This window comes from Zosterops lateralis (genome assembly GCF_965231275.1).
Source record: "Zosterops lateralis genome assembly, chromosome: 3".
In the NCBI taxonomy this organism is placed as follows: domain Eukaryota; kingdom Metazoa; phylum Chordata; class Aves; order Passeriformes; family Zosteropidae; genus Zosterops; species Zosterops lateralis.
The window spans coordinates 99,750,611-99,777,852 of record NC_139764.1 but is presented as its reverse complement, the minus strand read 5'-3'; the positions used below and the strand labels follow the sequence as shown (position 1 = coordinate 99,777,852).

Sequence of the window (27,242 nt, the reverse complement as noted above, 5' to 3'; positions counted from 1 at the left end):
TAAACAGATATGTCCTGAAGGGTGGAAGAATAGATCTATTGGTCAAGAATTTCAAGAAGGTACTGTTTCTACACACTTGCTTTTGAAGTCACAATCACACTTTTTTTCCTACGTAAAAATGGCTGTTATGTTTATTTAAGATTTTCTTTGTTACCTTAGTTTAGATAGCACCCTGAACAATATCATTAAATCACACAAGCTAAAGATCAGTTTTTACAAAGCTTATAGATAAGAAAACTGAAGAAAAGAGAAGCACCTTGCCTACAGCCAAGAGGTGTAGGTGTAGTCTAACTAAGAGCTTAGATCATATCACCTGGTGCCCAACTCCGAGGTCACTGAAATCACCCCCAAAACTGCTGTTCCCAGTAACAGATTTTAGCACAAGCTCCTTATTGATCACTAGAGACACACTCCTCACATTTGGTCTGTTGTCCAAACCTATTTTAAACCCTTTAATAAAAGCAAAACATTTTTGATGTGCCACTTATAAAAATGAGCCAATGAAAAGGCTGTAAGTGAAGAAATCATGTTTATTTGAAGGCTGTGTAACTTCATGATGCAGCTAGTACCCACATATAAGCCCAGTTGCAACTCAACTCACTGTCACACTTACTTCTTTCATCTCCTAGCAAAATAAACTGCTCAAGGAGACTACGTGACTTTTTTGGGCGGTGCTTCAGTTAAGCAAATGCTAATCTGTTTTGAAGATGAAGTAGTCCTAAGATATAACCAACCAGTGCCTCTCCCAAACAGATTTCATCAATTCCTTCAGAAAACTCATAAACTCAATCTGGTTCACTGTAAAATGTGAGCGATAACGTGCAATTTGACTTTTCAAAATGTTCATGTGTGTGTGTGTTTCTGTCAGGCTTGAGGATTTTGACTCATTGGAATGTAAAAGCAGAATCCAGTTATGGGGTTTGGGTGGATATTCAGAGCAGACCTTCCCTCAAACTGGGAGTTGTTCATTACCAGGGCCCTGACTCAGAATATCACTGAGAGTGATCTCGTTCAAAGCCATGCAAGTGACTCACATATTTACTTCTCTGACTCTTTCTCCTCTTCCTTTAAAGTTAAAATATTGGGCCACTTTTCTGACATCAGCTCACTGCCATCCAGCTATCAGCTGAAAGTCAACACAGTAAAATGTTAACCTTTCCTCCCTGAGGTCCCTCCACCTCAGCAAATGACACTTCCACAGTCTCTTTTGTTCTGCCTGTAACATCTGCCCAGCAGCCACATCTCAGGTCTGCTGGAACCATAGTCTGGCCACAACCTCACATGCCATTCCATGGAGCATCCTTACCATCCAACTCCCCACCTCCCTCCCTGTGGCCACAGCTCAGGCATCAGTGACACCTGCCGCAGCCTCTCCTGCCTGGTCTGACAAAGAGCATCCCGTCCCCTCCAAGTGCCCGCCGAGCGCGGCAAGGTGCCCATGCCCATCTCCAGCACAGGGGGAGGCTCATCCTCCTCAGGGGGAAGAAGGTGGCTGCACCTGCCCAGCACAGCTCCTCACTGCCTAGTCCTCCATCCTCCCTCTCATACGTGTAGGATATACACACACGAGTACCCCTCCTGTGAGAGAATTTGGATTGTTCAGCCTGGAAAAGAGAAGGCTCTGGGGTGACCTTATTGTGACCTGAGGAGAATTTATAGAAAAGACAGGGCAAGATTATTAACAAGAGCATGTAGTGACAAACCAAGGGGGAATGGTTCCAAATTCAAGGAGTGTAGGCTCAGATTAGATATGTGGGGGAAAATCTTTTCCATGAGGGTGGTGATGCACTGGAATACGCTGCCCAGGGAATTGTGGATGCTCCATCCCTGGTGCGGGATGGCCAGGCTGGATGGAGCTCTGAGCACTCTGGCCGAGTGAAAGGTGTCACTGCCCACGGCAGGGGGCTTGCAATTAATGACATTTAAGGTCCTTTCCAACCGAAACCATTCCATGAATCTCTGATTCATGCCCTGAGTACTGCTACTTTATCTGAAACGCTGCTCGCCCACCTCCTCGAATATTTTTCGGTTTTTTTCCGGTGTGCTTGACGCCACGGGGGCAGGGTGAGGTCTCCTGTGCCAAAACGCCCCCAGCCCTGTCTCTCGGGGCTGCCCTGTCTCCCAGAGCTGCCCTGTCTCTGGGGGCTGCCCTGTCTCCCAGAGCTGCCCTGTCTCTCGCGGCTGCCCTGTCTCTCGGGGCTGCCCTGGCTCCGGGGGCTGCCCTGTCTCCCAGGGCCGCCCTGCCGAGGCCCGGCCGGCCCCGCCGAGCCCGGGGCTGTCCCGGGATCCGGGCGAGCGCCGAACAAAGCGCCGGCGGCAGCGGGGCCTTGTGGGTAGGCAGGGGAGGCGGCCTGCGCGGGCCGGGAGCGGGAGGCCGGGCCGGGAGCGGGAGGCCGGGCCGGCGCGGGTGGGCGGAACGCGGAGCGCGGCGAGGGAAAGCGAGGCCGGCGGGGATCGCGCCTCTTCCCGCCCCTGCAGCCGGCGAGCGCCGCAGAAGGAGCCGCTCCCCCTTCGCTCCCCGCCTCCCCCCGCCCTCGCAGAGATGTCCCGGCGGAGCGGGCACTGAGGCGGCGGCCGCCGAGGGACGCTCTGAGCCGGGGAGAGGCGGGGGCACGGCGGGAAGCGCTCCGTCCCTCCCTCCCAGCGTCTCTTCCCTCCCTCTCCCCGCGCCCGGGCGGAGCAGCGGCCGTTTTCCCTCGTCCTTCATGCCCGGGCGGCGGCCACCGGCGGCGCTGCCCTCCGCTCCCGCCGCGCCGCCCCCGCCCTTCCCGGGCTCGCCGCCGCGCTAGGCCCGCCGGGCGCCCCGCTCTGCCCTCCGCGGGCCCGGCTCTGGGCGGCCCGGAGGATGAGCCAGCAGCCGGCGGGGAAGATGTCGGCGGCTCCCCTGGCGGCCGAGGCGCCGGAGCCGGCGGCGGGGATGCTCGAGGGCCGCCAGAGGAAGCTGGAGTCCATGATCCGCGACCCGCGCTCCCCGGTCAACGTGGAGAGCCTGCTGGTGAGGGGCGACCGCGCCCGGGGGGAGCGCTCGGCGGGGGAACAAAGGGAGCGCTGCCCTCGCCTCAGGCGGGCGGGAGGGAACGGGAAGGAAGGAAAGGGCTCCCGCGTCCTGAAAGCGCTGTCCTGGGGGAGGACGAAGGCTCCTCTCCACGCCCCCGGCCGGGCCGCGGGCTGCGGGGAGGCGGCGGGAGCGGCCCTCGCCCCCAGGGCTGCGCTGAGCCAGGGCACGGGCACGGCGCTGAGAGAGGAGAGAGAGCGCTCCCCGGTTAGCTAGAGCTTGTTTGGGGAAAGTGAGAAACGTCCCTGGCGAGGTCTGATCCAGGGAGAGGAAAGCGCCTTGTTTTCCCTCCCAGCGTCGTTCACACCGTTGGCTTTCGCGCCTGGTGATCCCAGCGTGTCCGTCCCCGAATACCTGCCTTTGTGTGCGCCGCCGGGCACCACCGCTCACCTCCGGGGAAACAGCCCCCGGTGAAGTGAGGTTGCTGTGTGATGTGGAAATAATCCAGGAAAAGGGGACACGCCTAAGGGAGAAATGTAACTGAGGGGTCCAGTAGGGTCACATTTATTTTTCATTGGAGCGAATTGGCTCGTCTGTGTCCTGTTTCAAATAGCATTTTCCCCCTGTGAGTGTATGAAATACAATTTACTTTAGTGAGAAATCTATGCCCTCGGGAAGAAGTGTGAAAGGGGTTAGATTTCCCCATTTAACCATCTGAATTCTAGACAGGCAGCCAAGAGACAGATTATTATCATTATTGCTATCACTGTTGTTATCATTATTATCATTATTAGTATTATAACTATTAGTGTTTTAACTGAACTTTAGGGTCTTCAAATCTTGTATTTCCAGTCTCCTCCAAGATTTCCAATGTGTCCCAGTTATGCAGAAAAAGGGGGAATAAATCCCAGTCCTTCCAAGAGTTGCCCAAGGCACTTACACTGTGTCTTTTTTTGTACTTTCAAATGACTCAGTTCTGTTTGGCCAAAAATACAGGAACTGACTGAACAGAATGTATGCCTGTGCTGTGTGGAGAATATAGGAATTTCCTATAACATCTGAAAAATGTTCTTCCCGAGGCTGTGGTGCTGTGTTACTGCTCAGATGTTCAGGGGCATAATGACAGCCAGTCAATGGAGGGGAGTGGGAAACAGGGCTACATATCTGACTGGATTCAGATAAGTTTTTGCCTAGGCCAAAGCAAAGAGAGCTGCCTCTGGGCTTCGCTCCCAGCATTTTCACATTGGTATTTTGCTAGGAAAACTTTGACCTGTGGCCAAAAAAGAGCAGTTAAAAATAGTACAGTCGTTCTGAAAAATGCATCAGGTTAATACTTAACCCCAGTAGAGTTTTTCACACTCTGCTTTTATACTCAACAGCATGATTTTATTCTCTCACCTCCCAGGCCTTGGACATAGTTTGAATACACTAAAATATGTTTATGTTTCTGGAGAGAAATCCTAGCTACAAAATTGAGACTGGGCTGCTTAGAGCTTGATTTTTGATTGTTTGTTTGTTTTATGTGCTAGCAATGTAGACGGCTTCATGTAATACATTGAGAAAGCAAACCATGGGAGAGTGTTAGTTGGATTGTAAATGAATTTTTTTTACAGTAAAGGTCATCACTGTTCTCTGCACTTGGTCTGTAAGTATTTTTTAAAAAAACTAGCAGCACGTAAAATATAATGCTAATCAATCAAATTTCCTAGCTCGTGCAGTCTACATATCTATGTATGAAATAATGAACTATTTATTATTCTTATTTAGGAAATTTGCAACAGATTTCCTGTAAAATCGCTTTCTTTTGGTCTCTGGTATTGCTTTATGCAGTTTGGCATTAATTTTGCATTGGTGTGCTGCTAAATAGTGTGAGTATAAAAACAACATGTTCATATTGAAAAATTTACTTGTTTACTAAACCACTCACTTTTATTGTAAATTATCAAAAGTGGGAATGTGTTTTCAGTTAAGAGTAGAAATACAGCAACATGAACTGAGAGTCAGGGAAAGCATCTTAAAAAGACTAGCTGGGATGCCACTATTTCATCCTCCAAAAATAACAGAACCAAAACTAAAAATGTGGAATGGAATTCAAAATGGAATTCATTTCCTTACAGTGTAAAAAGTCATAAACAGCTGCTATTCTGTATTTTGTGTGCATGCTTTATTTTTGGGAAGCCATAAAAAGCAAAAAAGTAGCTGTTAATCTATAACACATGGTGTAAATTTGAAAGATGTGAGAAGCTGAGGTAATAAGCTGTCTTTCTCTAGATAGCAATTCCACTGTCATCAAGAGATATTTTATTCAGTGGCTCTAAATGAAGAGACTTTCTTCGCGCACCTTCCTGACCACAGGATGGCTGACCACATCCATCTGTTTCTTCAGCAGGAGAATCTATGAAGCCAAATACATTGATTGATTATGTTCCTCCCATCCCCCTTCAGGGCTCAAGAGAGACTCTTAGGTTTTCTAATGGGATTTTAGCTATCATTTGTGCCTTAACACTTGTTATTAATGCCTGTGTTGAGCGTAATTATTTGTGTTTGATTAAAGCATATCTTCAAAAAAGACCTGTACATTCTCAATTCAGAGGCACTACGAGATGGAGAGCTTCACATTAATTTGTTCTCACAGCAGTTATGAAGGCAAAATAGAACATCTCAGACAACAACTAACCAACTGAAATGTGTGGCATGGTTATTACCACCCTTTTTCTGCTAAATAAAAAATCATAGAGGATTTTCTACTCATTAGCATAGATCAGATGCACAGCCAGCACCTGGTGGGGTTCGTCTGGTTTTGGTCTGATAAAGAGATGAAAAAGGAATGCTAGAACTGTGTTCTGGGTGCTGTGATAGGTGTCACACATCCACAAAGGGAAGTGGTATTGCAACGTCATTGAGGCCTTGGCTGGGTGCTCCTTCTCTCATTGTATCTTGTCGAAAGCCTGTTGTTAGGTTGCCTATGTTCAGATAAATAATTTTGATATTGTCACAGCTTTCTGTGGTACAGTGTTACTCTTTTTGGCCATGTAACAGTGCGTTAGTGGTTATGAAAACCTGTTTTCTGTATTACATTTAGATCATGTGGATTACTTTGTAAAGCTACCATATTTTTATTATTTGCTTTTCTGCCAGCTGTGTCATCCACTAATTTAATGAAGTGACATTTTTATGTGTACTGCATGTACACATGGATGATAGCACTTAATGGCATTTGACCTTTGGTGATCCATAAGAAACCCTTCTATAAATACATTCCTACCAAATAGTTCTGAGTTGACAGCTAAATTTAAGGAGAGCTTAACTGTGCTTGAATACATTTTGGCATTTATGATTTTGCATATAAGCTCTATCTACAGTATGAACTGTGTTATTTTTGATGGTATTTATTACACATTATGTAGGGGTGTGTTGGCAAGTGTTATCTGCTCTAAAACAAGAGCAGATAGGTCACTGTGGGCTGTGTAAAACTAATCCAGACCTCCGCTTCCTTGCCGTGCGTAATTGTATCACTTCAGCACATGCTGAACTCAACTTTTGAGTTGTGTGGTGGTGATAAACCATCTGGTAAATCCTGGTAAATCCTACCATCCTCTTCCTGCAGTGCTTCACCTGGGCTGGAGCTGCTTGAGTGCAGTTGTCCAGAGAAAGTGTTTGCCCTTGGTATTACTCATTCAGTGCAAACCTCAACGTTTTAGTGTTAAGCTTGAAGTTTGGCATTACACTGGAGGTGTAAAATGTTGAGTATATTCTGCCTGTTCTGCTATGGTTGTGTCAACTTTTGAAAGAAGGAGCTCTTAAAACTGTTAATTAAGCAGTGCAGCAGTGAAATCGTGAGCACAGCGCTGGGCTATGCTGGAATGCAAGCATGGTGGACTGAGAAATGGAGAGATGATTAGCAGGACAGTGCTCAAGTGTCTCAGAATACACATGCCTTAGAACCTGAGAAACCCAAACCTACAAAACAAAACTGAACTAATTTACCATTTATTTCTCTTTTTTGAATAAAGCTGACAGATAAACCGTGTATTTACACTAGTTTGAACATGAATAGGTGTTCATCTGCATGGATCGTTGCCATCAAGACCCTGGAATTCTCCTCTTAATGAGAAATGGATTGGAGATACAGCTGTGACTCCCATGCTTTCAATAGGTGCATCTGTCCGTAAAGATCTCATCAACTGAATAGATGCCAACCTTGTACCAAGAGTGTTAATTGAGCAGATCACTAGGCTGAGCTCTGTTAATTCAGGGTCTTCAGGTCAACATGGCTGATACAAGCTATCCCTTTAGGAACTTCTTAAGTATTTTGTATTTAATATGAAAATTTTTTCACTTTCCTGAATGTATTGCCACACATAATTTTGAATCAGCAAGAAAAATCTGTTGTGTTAATTTGAGCCAGCAAGTACAGGGAAGAGATGCAAATGTAACAGTTAGCAGGATCTGATCTAAAATTCATTGGCCACTAAGTAATTGGAAGGCCAGATGATTCTCTGTTCTTGAAGAAATAACCTTTTCTTATTTGTTATATTTCCTGTGCTGTTATTTCTGTCTTAGTTTCTATTTCTTTCTCTAAATGTTCTATTTTTGATCTGTAATTTTAGAGCATCTACTGCAGAGTTAAAAATTGTGATCCTTAAGGAAGCAGAATTGTCTGTTGTTCATTGTTCCCTTCTGATGGATTTATAGATAGCAGTATAGTTAGCTGAAAAAAGATAGTTCTATTTTTCTGACAGTTTTATGTGTTTTTATATTCTCTTTTATTCTACACTAGGATTAAAGTGTTTCACTTCTGGTTTGAGAAAGCAAAAAGGACATTTTGCTCAGCTTCAGGTCTTTTTACTGCCACACGAGATGCATGCAGATTTTGTGTGTGTGTATTCACAATAGGCATGTTCACTCCCATTATTTTGTCTCTTGTTGATCAGATTGCAGAGTGTGTCATTAGTATCCCTTAATTGTGCAGTCATTGTAACATCTTAAGAGAAACATAGTTATTCCTACACTATCAAATTAGCAGAGTTTTCTTCTGCTTTATAGGTGCAGGAATAAAAATTCAGGAACTGTTCACTTTTCCAAATAATAGTCTTAGTTTCAGTTGGAAAGTGTGCAAATGCTCATTAGAACCTGTTTTTTAAAGTACATTTTCAGTTCTAACTAATGGCAGAGCAGTGCCAAAGCATTTGGCTCTTTGTCTAGTAATGCAATCCATAACAAAAGCTGCCTAATTTAAAAAGAAAGAAAAGTGCTACCTCAGTAACCAGTCTCCACAGCAATCAGCTGATGATTTCTTGCCAGTGTTTGATCTACAAAATATGACTGGAATTGTATTATTGTCACAGAGGAGCTGACTTTGGATTTTAAATATGGAATTGACTGAAATTCGGTAGTAGAGTTTTACATAATGAAATATATTAAAAAATTAAATATGTGTATTTTTATAACTCATAAGCATGGGGCGTTTTTGGGGGAAGAATGCTATATTGTGTCCAAGGTTTCTTCTAAACTGTTACACTGAAATGCAGTGAATGTTCCTGGTAACAAATGTATTTAAAATACTTTTTTCTTGGTACATCCCCTTGGTTAAGAACAAGAATACGATGTTTATATTGGCAGACTTGGCTAGTAATAAACTTATTTTAATGAGCTGCTGGCAATGTAAACACGAGGCTGAATGCAGCTCAGTTCCCCAGCCGTGCCCGTGTGGAGCGTGTGGAGCTCCTGCAGGAGCGCCCTGGGCCCGGCCCGAGGGCAGGTGGGGCATCCCTTCGTCCTCCATCGGCAGGGCTGTGTTCATTACCGGCTAACAGAGGGTTAAATCAGTGACTGGGCCCCGAATGTGCACAGGGGTTGGGATATTTGGTAGATTGTGATTTTGTGAATTTTGTCCAGATTTCACTATGTTGAATAGTCTGAGGCTGTAACAGGCACTGTATGGACTTTTTCTCTATGTTTGTCTGCTACTGTTGCAGCTGTTGAGAGAGGGGCCTTTTTTCGTCTGTGAAGTATTATGGAGTTTTGTTGTTGGATGGACACAGATTTCTTCATTGTCGTGTGGAACATGCCTCCTGTTCAGTCTCTGCTTCATTTGTTGTAGGGTGTGGAAGGTGATAGACGAGAGAAGAAAAACAATCTGGGTGCCACATTACAGTGGGTTTTTGATTACGCTTGTCTTCCATTAATTCTATTTCGTGTAGAATGACTTACCTAAGTCAAATCTTTTACAAAAAGTAACCAGTCACATACTTTGTGTTTTCTGTGTGCCCAGATGGAGACTAATGATGTTAGTGTTCAGCATTGTTATTTTAATTCCACAGTCATTCATTTTTGGGGAGGAATAGTGTTATTCAGATGGTACAATTAAAAAAAAATGGTGTGCAGGAGGGTCTGAACCCTAATCTACTGCTATCATTTTGTGGCTTCAGACAAATCTTTCTTCATTTCCAATATATGAAATGGAAATGATGAAGCTTTATTTTTAAGATGTAATGGAGAATCATTTAATATTTAGAATAGACTTATGTGATTAAAAAATATGATCACAAGTAAGTTATGCCCAAGCATTTAATTCTGAACCTTGAGGATTCAGGTAATCAAGTGATTGTTCTATTACCTTTCATGGGTACTGATTTTATTAGTCTGTATTTAAAGTAGAGAATTACAGGATCCTACATAAAGCAAGATAAAGTTTGGATGACTCATCCAAACGCAAGAATTTTCTTGTATATTTCTTCAGGAGGAAATGAAGAGGAGGTCACATACAGGCATGAAAATAGGCTTGAACAACTATGAAGGAAGGAAAGTTAAGCTCTTTAGCAAATACTCCTATTTTTTTTAATCTCAAAACAAATAATGTTGACTGTTACTGTCACCAAATAAATAAATAACTAGAAGAAAAAATGTCTGAGTTTCACACTTTCTTCCAAAGGCTATTTAAAGTTTAACTAAAATCTTGATTACTGTTTAAAGGCTGTAACGCATCATTGTTCTTTGTCCATGTCACTGCTGTTACAGGTAGCCGTCCAAAGTCTATATCTTAATTGTTGATTAAATATCAAACATGGTTCCCTCAACAGCATAGATTTACCCTAGTGTGGAACATATATAGAGAGAAGGATCTTCAAGTGTTCTTTGGGAATTCCTTTTTTATTGAATGAGCTCTAAATTTGGAAATCTGCATGTGTTTGTTGCTACTGTACAACTTGATTGACCCTCTTTATTTCTCTTTTGTTTGAAATGGAGAGTGCTGCATTGATAAATTCACAGTACTATGTATGTGCATACTTTCAAAGAGATTATGCTCTAGAAACAGTAATAGCACAGATTTTGGTTGAGGGGTATACAAATGTTTGGCTTGCTTGTGCTATGAAAATGTTCTATTTCATACAGAAAATAGTCTTAAACTGGTTTTCCTTGTGGTTTATGAAACTGGTTTGTTCTAGTCTGTTTTCAGTTTAATGCTGATTATGTTAAGTGCAACCTTAAGGAAACAAGCCTTGTCATTTGTTGCATGTTTAGGACAGATTTTTATTTGTAAATGACTTTTACTGCCATCTGCTATATAGGGAAGGTTATATTATGATAGACTTGTAGAATGTGCAGCTAAACTCATTGGAAACAAGCTGCAGTAAATAGATAAAAGATCTTATGAAGTTACTTAATATTGGTTGCACCCCTTCTTGCACAATTTTATAACTATGCTTGACTTCTGATTAGGGTAGTTTTGTGGAATTTTAAACTTTTGTGATAAAATAAACATGAAGTCTCTCAATTTAAGAAAAGAATGATTCCTTCTAATAGTTTAGGAAAATGGAGAAGCGCAAGAAATAATACCACGTTGGAAGCTGTTGGTTTAGTGAGTAATGAAAACCTTTCCAATGCCAGGGGTATGCATGCACAATCTGTTTCCTTTAGGGAACATCTCAGGACCTCCTCCTCCAACAGTAAAATTAGCCCACATTAAGCCAGAGTTTTTATTTCTTGGCCTGTTCAATTTAATGACCTCTTTAGGGTGTATAAACCTGGATTATAAAATATCTCCCCTCCTTTTATTTTATGTTCTTTTATATGAAAAGTGACTGAGAACAACTGCTTGAATTACTCATCTGGCAAGGATTATTATTGTATTGCAGCTGCTGCTATTAATTTAAACATTATTCTATGTTAATTTTTTTTCTCTGTGAGCACAAAATAATAATTCTGTTAAACTTAAGACTTATATCCATGCTGGTATTGCAAACACTTGAACTGAGCTATAGATCTGATAGGGAAAGCTGAAAATAGCTGCACTTTCAAAAAAAAAAAAAAAAATCCCATTACTAAATTGTTACGTTTTGTAAAGCCATTTTTTAAAATCGCTTTCAAGTTCATTTTTCAGTATCAATTTAATTATATGGAATGGACTTCTTTTTTATTGTATTTTTAAGTTATTTTCCTTATTCCCCACTTGTCATCTTCCCAGAACTGAAGGATTTATCTTGACTCTGGGAATGTGGCATTATTGCCAGCAAGGGTGGGAAGCAGCAGAACTACATTGTCAGAATTCTGCTGTAAAACCTAAATGTAACAGCAAACAAGGCAGCCTGAACATTGTTTTGTATGCATGTAGTGTTCTGTGTCAGGAATATTTTAAGCTTGTATTAAAAGATAAATAATAAATGCACTAGTATAAGCTACATCTCTTGAAAAAATATTATGTTGGCAATTCCTTTAATCATAGACATCTAGCTAGTTCTCTGTTTTAGAAATGATTTCTGCTAGGATTATGAAGAAAACCTCTAAATATGGACACTGTGTTGAAGAATGGTTCATGTACATAGAAGCCTGAAACAGTAGCACCATGAGGTGTGAATCATTTCATCTATTTTAATGGTTGGCTGCCTCTGAAGAAAGGCAATGTAAGTGTCAAGATAAACTATTTCAGTGCTCCCGTTTTTTTAGAAGAAATACCAGTATTTGTTCCCACATGTGCCTTGCAGTGTTTCGCAAGTGCCAGAAATCCCAAATGTCCCCTCTCTACCTGTGAAAACATCTTTGGCAAATTTTTACAGATGTAAAGTGGAAAATGTTACTTTAAAATTTTTGTAAGGTATGACGTTGTTCATTACTTAAAAAGCTCCTGGCTTTATTTTATATAACTCTACTGCAGGACTTAACTGAATTAGAAAATCAGAGACAGCACTGAGCCCAACTGCAGAGCTTATTTTATGTTTTCTACATAGAATGGACTGTTTTGCTTGTGCCATATTGCTGAAAGAATGTTTGGTATAGGTTGGGTAAAAGTACATATGGTGATATGGTATTCATGTTTTGAAATCACAGAGTCTAAATTTATGAGGGAGGATGTGCAGTGTGTCTTACAGACAGATGGGAATTAATAAAATTGCAGTATACTTGCAATACAAATTCTTTCTTGTTAAATCAAAACCAAGTGAATGTACACTGAAGTTATTTCTATTTATCAGTGGTTTACATCAAATGGATACTGAATGCCACAGAGGACAGGAATGGCTGTTTTGCCTTTTTGGAGTATGCAGGAAGCATGACTGAAGAAAAGTCTTACACACATTTTATTCCAAGGTAGAACTTTTTAGTTCTACTTTGATTTCAAGCTTATTTTCTAGAGTTTATCAGAAGAGGCTGTCATGTAATTGGACTCCTTTCTTGGCACATGGGAATTGTTCTTGGGCTTATACACAGACTAAATTTCTGAGTTGTGGAATTTGTATTGGTTTTACTGCCGTCATGTCTTGGTTTTTTTTCTCACGTGTGAAATCTTACCCCTGTTGGATCAGTTGTCCTCTAAAATGGAAGTGGGAGAGAAACAAAGGTGTTTGAAACTGTAATATCATAGGATCGCTGATACTGAGAGCACATAAGGAGTGTGAGAGAAGCATGACATTGTTATCTTCTTTGTGTTTGATTGCTTGTAAAAAAGTAATGAAAAAGTCATTATTGTGGTAAAATGTCACCATCATCTGTAAGTTTGTATCTAATAACAGTGACTCAGACTATGTCAGGGTTCTCCCCTGTAGCTGGTGTGGTGTTGCCCTGTCCCTAGTGGGAAGTTCCTGGCTCAAGGTTGTCCAAAAACATTGCCGTGGTTACAGCAAGGGGACAGGAGGCCTCACACAGAGATTCATGTGCTTCTGTTGTTTCACAAAAAGATTCACAGAATACCCTTCCAACTCAGAATATTGTGTAGCCTTCTGTGAATCTGTGATTTAAATCAAAACCAGCAGAATAATAAGCGATTTAGGCTTAAAATGAACCTTGCCAGTGCTCAGAGTGAATGATGGCCACATCTGTAGCAGCAAGTGAAACAAGAGCAGCACCAATTATCTCATATTATTCCTGAGTTATTTGTGGAAATACTGGTCTTTGAGTAAATGAACATATCCCTGTTCAATAATCAATTTTTTTGTATATCTGAACTCCCTTTGACAGTGAGGTATGTGTAGCTAGTTGTATGCACATTTTCCATGTAGGGAAGTAAGGAATGACAAACTCAAATTATTCAGAGACCCAATTTTGTCTAGAATGGCCTGAAACACCAGGGTCATGCTCTTACCTACTCAATGTGCAGTAAAGCTGTTAAAAAGTTTTTTTGTTGATGCAAGGACTTTGTATCCCTGGATTTAAATTCTGCTTTAGTAGAAAGTTAAGAGTGATCTCTGCTTGCTCTTGAGTAGTGCCACACTCTTGTGGCTGTCCTGTTTCTGGTTAGGTCATGACTGTGTGCTTTCCACCTGTGTATATTCATATAGGATGTGTGCAGAAATACTCTTACAAGAGACCTATGTAAATTTTTTTTCTTCCCCACAATCTTTAGCCAAGTGCATACACTTCTTTTGACCTTAATAGTCTTGATGCACAAGTTTTTTCTTCAAATGTAAAAAATGTGATTCCTTGAGGAAGCGGCTGATGCAGATGGCTCTTATGGGGATTAATCTGCTCAGGTCTTAGGCAAATATATTCTTTTCATATATGAGTCAGTTGTTACCAAAGCTGAAGGAAAATTTAGGAAACATCAAGTTATTGTCTGTGGGAAAACTATTTTCTACTTATAAAGCCATGAGAAATTTGAAATCTATTTTCTATTTTGCTATGCTTTCTCAAGTAATTTGGGATATTCACTTAGCCCTGAATTTCTTGCCATATTTTTATTTAACAGTTGGGGGTTTTTTTCATCCTTTGTATTCCGAAGATATATTTGCTCAAAAAAAGGAAAGTGATTATGGTGGAATAAACACAAGCTAAATAAACTGAAAAATACTCTTCTCTTTTAAAATCTCGGTTTTGCTACCATAATCTCAGCTGACATTTTTAATATCAGTTTGTAAACAAATTCTGATAATGTTTTAATTTAACTGTCTCATTGAAGGTAGTTCTGCATATCTTCTGTTAAATGACAAGGTGAAAAGGCAGGATTTCATTGCCTGCATATATGAAGATAATACCACTACCTTGAAGAACTATTATCAATTGGAAAAAATATTTTTTATCTGGTTCAAATTTTACAGTGCCCAGGAGCCTTTGCTTGTACTAACTTTACCTTGAAAGGCTGTGAAGTAGTCATGCCATTCTAAAGATACAAGATACTTCATTGTCAGATTGAGACCAAAATTCCTGAGGATGTGAGTTCCTTTGTGAAGATCTCTGTCAGCCATAGACAAACATGTTAGAATGCCCATGGGGATGAGGAAAGCCTAAAAATGCTGTAGGATGCTGTATCTGTTTCTGAATTACTTCTAAGAAGCAGAAAGGGATGAGATTTTGCAAACACAAACTTAATAAATAGGTGAATATACTGTGCTTGGGTCAGATAACTCTGGTCTATAATGTGGATATAAATGCAGCAGTAATTAAGACAAGCTTAAATATTCTCAGGTAGTCTGTAATGCTCTGAACGAAGATACAGCAGAGACAGTGGCCCTTTTATTTTGGAAAAGGTGGAAACAGCAGAGGACAGATGTGTGCTCAGATATATGCAGCAACTTACATTTTCTGCCTTGGGACTAGCACATTTAGAAGAGGAATAGACATGGTCTGTTCTTCTGGTGGTCTTGATAATTGGAATAAGGTTTTCTGGATTATTCTTTAATAGTCTAGATTTTGATTTTTATTTTAAGGTATGTATATTTTTGTATTTGTTTAAGAGCTTCCCTATTAAGGGTAGTACCAATCAAATTTTTATGTATTTAAAAAAAATATATGTGTCTTGGAAGAATTTGTAAATGAACCAATAAAATCGTACAGTGTTAGATGAAGATACCAAGCAGTTTTTAATATTAGAACAAGTAATGTTCAGAAATCTGAAGAACAGAGAAGTTTTTCAGTGTGAGAAGCTAAGCCTCAGTGATCTCAGAAACTTTTTAACCCCTGTCATTCTCCTTTAGTAGTTATATGAATCCATTTAAAAAGAAATGGATTCATAACGTAACTAACACAAATAGTTTCACTATCAGTTAAAACAGTAGCTCCACCTGCTTCCCTGAGGCATCACCTTGGTGGTGACATAATGTTTGTGCTGGTGTGTTGTGAATTGCCTTGAGTGCCTAACCTGGATTAAAACTAGCCTGAATCATTTTCTCAGCTAATCCTGGCGTATTTGCAGAACAATCACCAACCATGTTAAGTTTAACAAGGACAAATGCTGGATTCTGTACCGGGATGGGGCAACCCCAGTTGTGTGTATAGACTGGGGAATGAAACACTGGAGAGGAGCACCATGGAAAGGGACCTGGGGGTCCTGGCTGATGGCAAATTGAACATGAGCCAGCAGTGGCCAACCCTGTCCTGGGGGTATCAGGCCCAGCATGGCCAGCCAGGCAAGGGAGGGGATTGTCCTGCTCTGCTGGAGTGGCCTCACCTCCAGTGCAGGGGACAGTTTTGGGTGCCATAGTATAATAAGGACACTAAACTGTTAAATGTGTCCAGAGGAGGACAACAAAGATGCTGAAGGGCCCTGAGAGGAAACTGTATGAGTGACTGAGGTAATTTGGTCTGTTCAACCTGGGGAGGAGGAGACTGAGGGGAGACCTCATTGCACTTACAACTTCTTTGTGAGGGGAAGAGGAAAGACAGACACTGATCTTTTTACTCTCAAGGCCAGTGAAAGGACTTGAGGAAACAGCATGAAGCTGTGTCAGAGGAGGTTTAGGTTGGATATCAGGAAGACGTTTTTCATCCAGAGGGTTGGTTGGGCACTGGAACAGGCTCCCGAGGGAAGTGGTCACAGCACTGGCCTGTCAGAGCTCAAGGAGCATTTGAACAATCCTCTCAGGCACATAGTAAGTTTTTTGGGGAATCCTGTTCAGGGCCTAAAGTTGGACTCAGTGATCCTTGTAGGTCACTTCCAACTCAGCATATTCTATGAGTCTATGAACTATCACAATAACATAAAAAACTCCAAACAACCCACAATCCCGAACCTTTCCAAGGCAAACTAAAAAATCCACAGCATATCTCCTTTCTTCAAAGGGCTAGGTTCCAAGTGGATGGTATGTTTATTGATTAAAATATGCAGCCTACTTTTTCCAAATGCAAGCCATCATCTGCTTGTCTTACCAGTGTTGGTAATGAAACTTTGAAGAGAGCGTGGGGCCAAGAAAGAAATTTTGTTACTGCTCTGCAAATATTGTAGCTTCTTTCAGGTTGCAGAGAATTTCACTTCAGCTAGAATATGCTAATACAAACTTTGGAGAAAAGAGAATAATAAAAGAATGAAATAAATTCTGCTGTCACAATCAGGGGTAATATCTCACTGTCTTACTAGTCTGTGTACAGAGAAAATTGTAAAAACTGGAAAGGGTTTCTTTTCCAAAAAAAACCTAGTGAAAACTCAATTCTGATTAGTACTTGCCTGTGTTTGATTTAGGTAATTTAAATGGATTTTTTGTGCTTTAGTCTATTGCTTTAATCTGTTCTTTTAGGAAAAAGCAAGAATCTGTGAGTAAACATGCTTGTTTTAAAGATAAATACTGGCTCATATTTTCTCTTGGAAATAGTGGAATCCATCAACATAAAAAATGCCAAAATGACTAATATCAGTTGTTAGCTGCCAGTGTTTAGCTAAAAGTTGTTCTTAGTGCCATGTTATTATTGCTCTATCTCCAATATGTGGGTTCTGTTACACCGACACAAAGCAGGCTGATACCACTGCAGCCTGTTTTGATACCTGACTGAATTAAATTATATAAATAGTAATTTGACCTAGTACATATGCAGTTTTCTGATTTTATACTCTTATATCAGGGTAACATCATCAGCTACATCAATAGTGTTACTATTAAAAAAAAGGTATTTCAACCAGTGTCTGAACATCACTGTAAAGAATTTCTCCTTGTGTCTATTATAAATCAACCATCTTTGAATTTAAAAATGTTACTCCTTGTCTTGTCACTACAGATGCTGCTGAAAGGTCTCAGTCTTTCCAATTAACCCCTTTAAGTATTAAAAGGTCGTGGTAAGGTTGCCCTGAAGCCTCTTCTCCGGGCTGAACAAAACCGATTCTCTCAGTTGTTCCTCATGGGAGGGGTGCTCCTTCCTCTGATCGTCTTGGTGCCCTTCCTCTGAACTTGCTCCAACAGGTCCATGTCCTTCCTGTGCTGGGGACCCCAGAGCTGATGCAGCCCTGCAGGTGGGGTCTCACCAGAGCAGAGGGGCAGAATCCCCTCCTTCACCTGCTGCCCACACTGCTTTGGATGCAGCCCAGGACACCTTTGGCTTTCAGGGCTGCAAGGGCACATGGCTGGGTCATGTCCAGCATGCCCAGCTGGACACCCACAGCACCTCAAGTCCTTCTGCTCTCAATTCCTTCACTCCCCAGCCCATCTGGATTGCCCATGTCCTTGACTTGGCACTGGGCCTTGTTGAACTTCATAATGTTCACATGAAGAAGCAGGCCAATAGTTTACTGCAGTAACTGGAATTGGTATTGATTTTCTGCCTGAAAATGTTAAAAAACTATGTCAAATACAATTTATGGAGAGAACAGCCACTTGCGGTGTCACCACAGTCAGTTTTGCATTCAATTTGTTTCCGATTTGTAGCCTGATATTAAGCAATTCAGAGCTCTGTTTTGGTAACAAAATAGATTGAGGGTTGTAAAAAAAGAAAAATTTCACCATTAGAGTGCAAGTAACCATGACAGGATGAATTTCTGTAGATACTGCATCTCCTGGTCAGATGAGCTAAAAGCAATTTTCTGTCAGAGAAGTGAGAGTCCCAGGGAATAGCATTGGCCAATTATTTTCATACAATTTCCTTTTTTTGACAATACTAATGTCAAAAATCAAATACAGCTAATCAAAAATCTGGATTGTTATACTTGTTCAGATGTTGTCAAAACATGAATGTATCATCCCTTCACAAAGAAAAAAAAAAGAAAAAAAAGATGCAAATTTCTCCATCATAGTGGGAAGCTTCTTCAGCTGTTTGAATTCTTTCCCCCTAGATAAACAGATTAGATAGCCAGACATGGATTTTTAAAATTATTACTTAACAAGTCATGAAAGTCAAATGTATCCTAGAGAGATGGATTCCTGGAAGTCTTTTGAAAGACACTTTGGGGTAAGGGGGAATGTTTTTCAGAAATATTATTAGAGTGCAATTTTGCAAGCCTTTACATGCGTGTTTAGCTTAAAACATTTTAGTAAACACATTTAAGTGGGTAGGACTACTTATAGGCCCAGATTTAGACATAAGGTTGTTTCAGTCCACAGGGCTGTGGATTGGGTGGTTGTTGCCAGGCCTGTGTAATTTTTCCTTGTCATCTCTTTGATATGTAAGATACTTTTTGTACCCACTTCATTCTAATCTCTCTTCTCATCTTAGAGCAACATGGAGCCATTTCAGCTGAGGCTAACAAACGAAGTCTATTTCCTAATAAAAATATGCTCTATTTAAGTGGATTCCTGACATCTAAGAGCTAATGTTTGAATGAGTATTCTGTTAACATGTAGTTCTGTGAGCTTAGTCATTACTGCTTTGAAGCCAAACAGTTTACTTCATGTGAAATTTAGTAATGCATTCAGTAATACATTCACCTAATTTCTGTGGAATTCTGCCCCTTCTTTCTCCGGTATTTCATTGTGTTGGTGGATTGAGTTTTGTAGGCTTTATGGAGGAATAATTGGAGGAAGAGGAAAGGGCAGATGTCCTGGCTCAGATGTCCCAGCTCCAAGTGATGATTTTATTTTTTTCAGACTCCAGGTGTTTTTTTCTGTTACTAGAATATCCAGGTGAAACCTGGAGCATAACTGGAATATCTGCAACTATGCCACTGTGAAGAAAATCACAGAATTAAAATTACTGATTTATCACATCTTTAAATGTGAGCAGGTTGCTAGAACCGCTTTATTATTTTTCTAAAAGGCAGTGTCTGAAAAACATTGAATGTTTTCTGTGGTGCTGTCAGCTTTTCTTTGAGATGGTTGGTTGGAGTCTACAATGTTTCTTATTGCATATATGTATATACGTGTGTGTGTGTATGTGTCTGTAATTGGAAGACAATATTTCTTTACTGAAAGTCAGATTTGGCCAGGGATTTGTTTCATGTGCATTACTTGAGTAGTTATAGAAATGTGGTACTCTTAATTTCTGCTATGATTATTTAAATGTTTGTTTTCTGAGTTTTCGACCATTTTGACAAACATGAATATGGAACACTGGAAATAATAAGTATTTTTCAATATTTTTAGTGAGGAAATAAATATACATATACCTGTCTTTTCTTTTCCCTTAATGTTTCAATAAGTTTAATCAGGTGATATTGGCTGACAGATGTTTTCTCATGTTTATCTCATTTTGCCAAGCATTTAGTGAAATTTACTTTGATTTTATACATGCTTTGTTTGTCTTGGTACAAGCTGCACTACTTTTACTAGGCTAATCTTTGAAAAGCAGTTTTGACCCACACTGTCAAAAAATAACCAGCTATCATCTTTTTCTCCCCTTTTTCTCCAAATGCACACAGGTCATCTTAAAAAGAATAAATATATGTCGAAGTTTGGGATAAATTGTATTTCCTAAACACTACTTTTGTTAGTGATTATGGTAACTGCTCACCTATTTACTCTTTGTAAGAGAAACTTTCTGCAACAAACTTCAAATGTTGTTGAAAGAACACACTTCACTGTCATGAAATGTATTAAAAAAATTAGTTTGATATAAGTGAAGAAAACTGCAGTCTGTCTCAGACATGCAGCACTGATTACCCCCAGAGCTGCAGGCTCTCTTTGTGTTTAGTGTTTGGGGAATTACATATGCGTTTCCCTAAGCTGTTATGCCATTTTCCTCTGCTGTGGTATTTGGAGACAAATCCTTTAGGAAAAATGTAGCATTTGACCAGGAAAGAGGCAGCTTGTGCTGGAAAAGATGGTGAGCTTTTCTTTGGTCCTTAATCCTGTGGAATTTTGTTGCCTAATTTTGAATTAGTCTCTCAAAATCTTAGGCTTCCAAAGAGAGAAGATAAAACTCATCTCTGTTTTGCAAATCTTCTTTGCTCAAGAGGAATGTAATTATAAACCACAGTCTTCAGGTGAGAGATTTCACTGGTGTGGTGACACTGTAAGGACCAGTTGATGTGTGTTCGTCAAGGAATGCTGAGATGGATTTGCAAAATCTAAATCTACTACAGGAGCCAAAGGCAAATGTTTTGAGACTGCTGGTCTGGCTGTGGAGTAACACTGCAGTGTTTGGTACAGCAGGACTAGGCTCCAGAAATCTTCATGTCCATAAAATTGTATGGCAGCACTCCAGTGAGATTTAAGATAAGTTGAATAAGTAAGGCTTATCTGCAGTATGGGATAGGAAGTTGAGAAGGAAAAACGTTGTTCAGATTTTTGTAGGGTGAGTTTTTTTTTTTTCTTAAGGGTAGGGAGGAAAGAGATTTTCAAGTTGACAGTGCGGATACATGAAACTCAGCATAAACATTCTTTCAAACTACTTGATATAAATCCAAACAACACTTTTATGAGCGAGGTCATGACCATTGTCTTAAATAGAATGAGAAAGGAAAATTACTTGAAGAGGTGAAGTGATGTTACTGTTTCTTTGTAGAGCACAATAATTTGCAATTAATCTTTTCCCAAAATATGTCCTTACTGATATAGCTCTGTGTGTTTTCAGCTGAAGGGGACCCTTGTGCATTATGTCAATATGATTGACTTAAAAATGGTGTTCTATCTTTTCACTCTCTCGAAACTTACGGCTCTATTTCCTAAGCAAAAGAAGGTACTATTTGCATGTGTGAAGAGTTTTTTATTTAGTTATATAAATATTCACTGTTTTGACATTATGACTTTCTTTTTATGTTTGGCAGGAAGTGAAAAATGAACTTACTGGATTACTCTAAAATATGTAGGGAGTGTTTTGTTCTTGAGACATCTCTGTCCTTTTGGATGTGAACCATAACTCAGTGAAATTAGCAGAAACAGAAAACAGAAAACATTTTCTGTGGATAAACTAATTGCTATTGATAGTATGCTTAGCATATTTTTCTTACAGAACTATGAAAGTATTTTGTATTCTGATTAGACTGATTAGTGTGCCAAGAAAAGATGTAAAGATTTGATACAGCTTCTTTTCAAATGACGTTGTATTGGTAGAATAAAAAAACCAAGTTCTTTACAACCTTTTCTTGTTTTGTTTGTGATTTTCCCTCTCTCTGTTTTTCAGGTTTGAATTAAATGACATTTTTCTCAGGAGTAATTCCCCATGCATGGGACTGATCTGCCTTGGTTGCTGTATTCTTCCTGCTGGTTTTTCACTGATTATTTTACTTCTCTGACCGTGCAGTGAGTAGGTTTAAGGAGCTAAACGGCCAAAAATGAAAACAGCAGAAGACCTGTCCAGTTTAGCTCCCTAAACTGGCTTGCTCAGGGTGAGACACATAACTGCTGAGGCAAAGGAGGGGTGGGGATTTTTGTTTAGGGGATAGGTAGACTGGTTTAGACTGTCCTGGAACTTTATCCTCAGACCTTGAATAGATCACTTCTGTATGCAAACATAGGCTGCTTGACTGGTTAATCTGCAGCTCTGAAAATTACTATGGGTTGCTGTAATTTATTTACTCATTGTTAGGTGCCTGCAACACACAGCTTTGGAAGCAAATGTTAGTGTTAACCTGCTTTCGAAGTTTGTTTTGAGAAGAGTTGGGTGGAGTAAGTTCTTGAGACATCCATTCTGACTGCTGTGGTTATCACCAATAGCAAAGGCTTGAGCTCCCAATTTCTCTGTGGTTTTTATTCAACTGCTTCTTAATAGGATCAACAATGGAATGGCTGTCTTTTGCAGTCTGGGGCAAATGAAACAAGCTTCAAAAGCTTCTTTCACTGCATATATTCATATATGGCATATATATTCAAATGCCATATAATGGTAATTATTTTATATAAAAATTACCAGTAGTGGTCACTCTTAATGCAAAGTACAAGCTGATCAGTAATTCCATCTCAAATCCCTTCCCACAGAGGTATTTTTGATCACTTTTCTTCAGTGAATTGAAACAGAGCAATTACCAAAATGTTTTACAGTTTCAACATTTCAACACTTGTTATTTGTGGAAGTCCTTCAGGCTTTGTTAGCAAATGTAGCAAAAGATGTAGCAAATAACTACTTCATTATGTATTCCAGTGGTCATTCACTACAACTAGGCTTTTTCTCCTTTTACCTTTAAGGCAATCCTGTTACATGATTTTGACTGTGATATGTTTAGGCATGAGTTTCAGACTTAGTAACTTTATATGTTAAAAGTGTAATTATAAAATACTTCTATACATCTGTGTAGTTAGTGTTTGCAATACCTGTGACAATTTGTTTTGTGTAAGCCAGATATTTTGAGATGTTGAGACATGGAAGTAGGTGATGTAGAAGGCATAGGGTGTATAGAGTTTATAAATAAATCTAGTAGGTGCATTACTGTTAATGTCATGGAAGGAATGTATTAATGCTCTCATTTACAAAACCTTTTTAATGAAGGGCTTAATTATCTGAAAGTTATTATCTTGTAAAAGAGATGAAATGACATCACAGAGCTAAAACTAAAAGATTGGACAGATTTCTGTGTTAAGCTATAAACTGCATTCCAAGAAATTACATAAAATAAATACTATGAATGTAAAAGTTCCGACTTCATGTGGCCACCCAGGCGCTCTGTCGATGAAACCCCAGTGGTTCATGCAGTGGTGTTTGCCTCCTTAGGGCACAGTGCCAGGCTAGACCCTCTTCTGCTCCCCAGTCAAGTTTTTGAAGTGCTGTTAAATAATATTTCTATCAAACATTTGATAATTTACTGACAGCATTTTTCAGTTATCTTGTCTACTTCTGTCAGATTCCACTATGCAGTCATGCTCACTCTAAAACTCTTTTTGCAGCATATGGAAGTTAAATGTTTATAACAGAGTTACAACCTAAATTGTGCAGTAAATGTAATACTTTCACAGAAAATGCTGGCATAGTATAATTTCATGCAACAGATCTACAGAATGTCTTTCTAAATGGTTACTGATAGTAGTTATTTGGAATTTCTCTGCTTTGATAAAGTTGGTAGAGTGCCATTGTTTAGCTGTGAAGTGGAACTGGAGTATTTTTTGCCATGGAGCAGACTGAAAACCAACAAACCTTCAGGGAGCAATGCAAAGAGGGCACTAAGGTCAGAGAAAAACTCCTGGTGTCCTCCCAAGGCCTATAGGTGCATCTAGAGGAAAAATGATCAGCTGAACTGTTGTAATCTAAATTGAAGAATTCTGAAAAGTATTATTTAAAAGCTTGACTTTGGTGTAAAAAAATCTGTAATATTGAAAAGTTTGTGGTGTTTTCAATCTGAAGGTGTGATCTGATGAGAAGAACAGCAAGCATTGTTGGAGATCTCTTCACATGAAATGAAGAAAAATATATTAATTGTATCAAAAAATGACATGGCAACCTGGACTGTGTAGATAAGATGAGTTTAAAGAGCTGCAGATGTGCTGGCTAAGACCTTGCAGCTCTGAGGCAGAGCTGCAACTGTGGTCAAACATCTCTTATTGAGAGCAGTTAATCACAAATCATGAAAATAATGCGAGACAAGTTTTGAGAAAATGAAATTTTGTCTGGGAATCCAGCTGATATGGAGCTATAGCTAGGAAAGAAACCCAAAGAAGAAAGGATCAAGAGATAAGAGGAGCACAGGAGAATGGCTTTGTTAAAAATCTATTTCTGACATTGTATTACTGGCTCAGCTAAAGCACCACTTTTTTAAAAGCCTTAAAATAAGACAGTTCTGCTGACTTCAATAGAAACAAAATGGATCTTGACTGAAGTGCCCTATTGCAGCACAAAGAAGTAAGAAGCTTTTGGCTTTCCTCCTTATTTCTGTAGCATAAAGAGTTGGTGCAGCTTGGTTTTTAAGTGGAAGTTGTGAAAGCGTTTACTTCGTTTTCCTGCCTGCTGTACAGGATGGCTTACGTCTGCATTCATGGGGACAGAACTTCATGTTCCTCTGAGCTGTCCAAAAAACCACAGCATAAATTCCCATTGATCTTGGGTCTTCTGTCATGCTTTAAAATGTGCATTCAGTGCATTTGTATACAGGGAAGGACCTGGATCTTTTAGTGAAGCATGGCATGTCATCAGGAAGGTTGTGCAGCTGGAAGGCAGCTGTGTCATAGGGCTTTTGGAGGGGTTGATGGAGGTCTCTGTGTATATCCTCCTTTTTGACTTGGTGAGAAAATTTAAAAGGAGAGAGTTGGTTTACTAAGATCATGACTAGTTGAAAGAACGTGCATAATTACAGCATGCCATAGTTATGCAGTCAGTCAGAAAGAGAGTTTTCATAGAGCATCATGATTTACTTTGTCACAGCTACACTGAGTGTTGCTTTAGTGTTTTCTATTGTAAATGTCATTGTTTGGATAAATTGCCAGTTTTAATGTTGTTAAAAATTCATGCTTTTCACAGAAACATTCACATGGCAGCTCATGCAGATGGTTCTATGTTAGGTACCACCTTAAATTTGAGGCTGATCAGGAAATTAAATAACTTCCCGTTTAATCATGTACTTACTAAAGGACAGTATTTGAGCAGCTGTTCCTAGGGGTGAGCAGGTGCCCTATTCTGCTTTCGTTCAGCTACTTCCTGTGGTGAGTGGAAGATTTTTAAAATGAATTAAAGTATGATGATAATTTCTTAAACATTTTAGAAGATGAAAATGTCATATTGTAAACTTTGCGCATATGATCTTAATTGAGATAACTGAGGGTGTTGAAATCAATATATAGTAAAGTATGGGTGCAAATTCATAGGTGGCTTCAGAACTTGGGAGACTTTTGTAAATGTCAGCTCAGAATGATTTCTACATACTTATTGCTAATTATCCCATAGTAGATTTTTTTCCTAGCACTTTTTGTAAATACGGAAAATCTAAAATTGTACTTGCAAGAGGTTTCATATTTAAAATATTTCTGCTTGACAAAGGGAGTGAGTTAAAATTTTAATTAGCATTCTTGTTAATTGAATATCACAACTGTAAATGTAAAATTGATCTGCAAAACAGTACATCCTAGCAAATAACCCTGATGTCTGGTAAACTACATTTTGGTAAAGAAAGGTAATGTTTGTACAACTAGAATGGAATTCCACATCTGTGATAAGAATAAGGCTGTTGCTCTGAGGGCAGCAATGGCTTTCATATGGAGCTGAAGAAAGGTCTCCTAGTTTTGAAAATGTCTGTGGTGCTGTCTTGAGGATGTGAGGTTTTTCTTCCCTTTTAAAATTTTGAGGCAAAGAGAAGTTGCCATGATATAGCAGGGAAGAGCCAGCAAACCCTGGTAGGGAAGCAGCTCTGCAGGCTTCTTGGCATAGGGGGGGAATTCTGGTTCTTCTTTGTGAATGTGTAAAGGCACCTAAAGGCTCTGCTCCCAACCACAGCTGTAGGTGAGGACAGGACCAGAGTGGCTCTGTCCTGCCCTGGCCACCACTGCTGCCCTGCTCTCAGCAGTGCACCGTGGGCTGCAATACAGCATGGGCCTAGAAAAGGGATGGCAGCATCTTTATTAAACTGATCCCATTTCCCACAAAGCATGTTATTTGTTTAGCTGAGTGCTGTGTTTGCAGAAGGGATGAGATGTGAGCTGTGACACTGAAAATTCATGAGTGAAAATTCATAAGCCGGAGGAGGAAGGAACTGCATCACTAATGTGGTGTCGTCGTGCACCAGAAGTCTCCACGTAGAACTGTGTCTGCGTTTTGAGTTACAACGGGAAGTGCAAGTAACTGTTACTGAGATCATCCACCTTTTGGTTTGCAATGCAGGATTAAGGCTGAGCTGGACTCTGGGCATGGTCTTCACTGCTGGTACTGCTCAGAAACAGCCATAGCCATGAAATACAGCTCTATAGTGTACATGATGCTTAGCCACTGCTTTGGGTATCCGCACAGGGAAGACTTCATTGGCTTGTTGTAGAATATATTTCTTTGGGAACTCCGGGCACTTGTGATCCTGAAATCAGGGCTGTCCTCTTGGCAGAAGACTGCACTCTTGGAGTTGAGTTTTTTCCTTTCACCTGTACCTATTTTTTGTTGTTGTTTGACCTGTACCCTACTCGGCCTGTGCTGTCTACCTGAAAGGCTCCCCATTTGTCTGTGCTGTCACAGGTGCTGCCATCCCCCACTCTTGCTTTAAGAGTGGATTGCTTTTCATAAATTCATTAAGGCTGGAAAAGATCCTTAAGATCATCAAGTACAATCACTAACCTGACATCAAAAAACCAAAAAACTCCCATTTTCAGATTACTTCCCCCAACATTATTCTCATGGATGTAATGTGGGGAATTCTGAAAACCATTTACAAATAATGAATCATATTCTGTGTTGATGTACGTATACTGGTGAATGACCCGAAAGTCATTTATTTTACTGGCTCAACAAGAGACCAAGGCACATGGTTCTTTCACTTGTTGATATTGGGAAGGACTCAGATAAGAGGTCATCAAATCTGATTCAATTTGATGCTTTGTGGACTATTTTTTTTTACATATGCATGTAGGAATACCTGCAAAAAAAACCAACATGGTCCTTTTTATAAAGAAATTTATGAATAAAGATTGTAAAAGTCTAGATTTGTTCTAGAATTTTGACACTGGTTCTAGAAATCTAGCACTAGTTTGTGTTAGTAGGAGAATTTTACAGGAAAGAATTTTTTAAATAATTGGCTTCAGTTTCTCCAACATTATCAAACAATGGTGTATCTAAGGAGTTA

The 27,242-nt window shown here is 40.0% G+C and overlaps 1 protein-coding gene across 3 annotated transcripts in view; it reads left to right on the top strand.

Moving 5' to 3' along the window:
- The first annotated feature begins 2,887 nt into the window (after positions 1–2,887).
- ROCK2 (Rho associated coiled-coil containing protein kinase 2) overlaps positions 2,888–27,242 on the top strand; it is a 103,840-nt gene continuing 79,485 nt past the window's right edge. For 2 of the 3 annotated variants that reach the window (XM_083857386.1, XM_083857385.1), the window contains exon 1: positions 2,889–2,995. In XM_083857386.1, coding sequence (XP_083713512.1) covers positions 2,918–2,995 — 78 coding nt within the window. In that variant the 5' untranslated portion in view covers positions 2,889–2,917. Of the gene's footprint in view, positions 2,996–27,242 lie in introns of all 3 variants that reach the window. The other variant, XM_083857387.1, reaches the window with a different exon arrangement.